Source organism: Hyperoodon ampullatus, assembly GCF_949752795.1.
Source record: "Hyperoodon ampullatus genome assembly, chromosome: 2".
NCBI classification, from domain to species: Eukaryota; Metazoa; Chordata; class Mammalia; order Artiodactyla; family Ziphiidae; genus Hyperoodon; species Hyperoodon ampullatus.
The window spans coordinates 174,843,745-174,845,948 of record NC_136915.1 but is presented as its reverse complement, the minus strand read 5'-3'; the positions used below and the strand labels follow the sequence as shown (position 1 = coordinate 174,845,948).

Genomic DNA, 2,204 nt, shown 5'->3' with positions numbered 1-2,204 from the left:
AGTGTACCCTAATGTAAACTATGGACTTTGGATGATTATGATGTGTCAGAGTAGGTTCATCAATTGTAACAAATGTTCCACTCTGGTGGAGGATGTTGATAATAGGAGAGGCTGTGCATGTGGGGGGGCTAGGAGTATATGGGAAATCTCTGTACCTTCTGCTCAATTTTGCTGTGAACCTAAAACTAACCTAAAAAATCCTAACCCTAAAAACTCCAACAAAGTACTTCTATTCAGACTATTTTTAAAAACTTTCTGAACTCAACAGTTAGAAAACAATCTAATTAGAAAATAGAAAGGGAATTCCTTGGCAGTCCAGTGGACTGTACTCTGCACTTTCACTGCCAAGGGCCTGACTTCGATCCCTGGTGAGGGAATTAAGATTCTGCAAGTCGTGCATGGCGCAGACCAAAAAAAAAAAAAAAAAAGCAAAAGATTTGGACTCTTCAGTAAAGAGGGTATACGGATGGCAAGTAAGCACATGAAAAGATGTTTAATATCTTTAGCTATAAGGGAAATGCAAATTAAAACCACAATAGAGAGTTCGGATCTTTTGAGGATGAGCTGCCTGTTCTCCATCCTTGGTGCCCTGCAGTAAACGCTGTACTTTTCCACACCACATCCCGGAGTCAGTAAATTGGCTTTGCTGGGAGGCCGGCGAGGGGATACAAGTTCGATTCGCTAGAAAGAGTCTATATTCAGGAGGAAGTAATCCCAGAAGAGGAAAACAGGCAGATCAAGATGCGTAGCTCTGTGGCTGCCAAGTTGTGGTTTTTGACAGATCATCGAATCAGTGAAGACTATCCCCCAAAAGAGATCTTACGAGCATTAAAGGCCAAATGTTGTGAGGAGGAACTGGACTTTAGGGCTGTGGTGATAGATGAGGTGGTGCTAACAATCGAGCAAGGAAACCTGGGTCTTTGTATCGATGGAGAACTAATTATTGCCTATCCTCAGGTGGTGGTAGTGAGAGTACCAACCCCTTGGGTGCAAAGTGATAGTGACATCACTGTTTTGCGCCATCTAGAGAAGATGGGAAGCAGGTTGATGAACTGACCTCAAGCCATCCTGAACTGTGTTAATAAGTTCTGGATGTTTCAAGAGTTGGCAGGTCATGGTGTTCCTCTGCCAGATACTTTCTCTTACGGTGGTCATGAAAATTTTGCTAAAATGATTGATGAAGCAGAAGTACTGGAGTTCCCAAAGGTGGTGAAGAATACACGGGGTCATAGAGGCAAAGCGGTTTTATTGGCTCGTGATAAGCACCCTTTGGCTAATCTAAGCCATCTTATTTGCCATGAAGCTCCATACCTATTTCAGAAGTATGTTAAAGAGTCTCATGGAAGGGATGTACGTGTCATTGTTGTGGGATGTCATGTGGTTGGCACAATGTTACGCTGTTCAACAGATGGGAGGATGCAAAGAAACTGCTCACTAGGTGGTGTCGGGATGATGTGCTCATTGAGTGAACAAGGGAAGCAGCTAGCTAACCAGGTGTCTAACATCCTGGGATTGGATGTGTGTGGCATTGACCTGTTGATGAAAGACGACAGCTCCTTCTCTGTCTGCAAGGCCAATGCAAATGTAGGTTTCATAGCCTTTGATAAGGCTTGTAATCTGGATGTAGCTGGTATCATAGCGGACTATGCTGCCTCCCTTCTGCCCTCTGGCCGGCTCACCCGGCATATGTCCCTGCTCTCCGTGGTGTCCACGGCCAGTGAGACTAGTGAGCCGGAGTTGGGTTCCCCAGCCAATACTTCTGTCGACAACATGAGCGCAAGTTCCAGCTCTGTTGACAGTGACCCTGAAACCACGGAGCGAGAGCTGCTCACCAAGTTCGCAGGGGGCCTATTCAACAGAAACCAACTGCTAGCCAATGAAATCAGACTCCTTGTGGAGTGATTCCACCAGTAAATAATTAACCAGCAAAACCCTTGAAAAACTTTTTTCTTTTTCTTTCTTTCTTTTCTTTTTTAAACCAACTTGCAATGCTGTTCATGGAAAATGCTCAGGAAGATGAGAGAAAATTGAGTAGGATTAGTTAGGAGAGAAGAAGGGGGAGATAGATGAGACATTTGCTACTAAGATGTTACTGACTTTGATTTACAAATCCTGCAGATAGAGAGGCAGAAGAGGTGAGATACAGAAAAATGTCAGGCTCTCATAGTTACCCTTTTAAATTACTCAAAAATGTGTAGGCTCTC

General features: G+C 44.0%; 1 protein-coding gene across 1 annotated transcript; it reads left to right on the top strand.

The window, feature by feature from the left end:
* Nucleotides 1-693: 693 nt before the first annotated feature.
* On the top strand, nucleotides 694-1,902 carry LOC307069462 (beta-citrylglutamate synthase B-like; the record flags this gene model as incomplete). Its single annotated transcript, XM_079727813.1, is given in 2 exon segments — nucleotides 694-1,053; nucleotides 1,057-1,902. Coding segments are annotated over 2 exon segments (1,158 nt in total). The 5' UTR covers nucleotides 694-741.
* Between the last annotated feature and the right edge of the window lie 302 nt (nucleotides 1,903-2,204).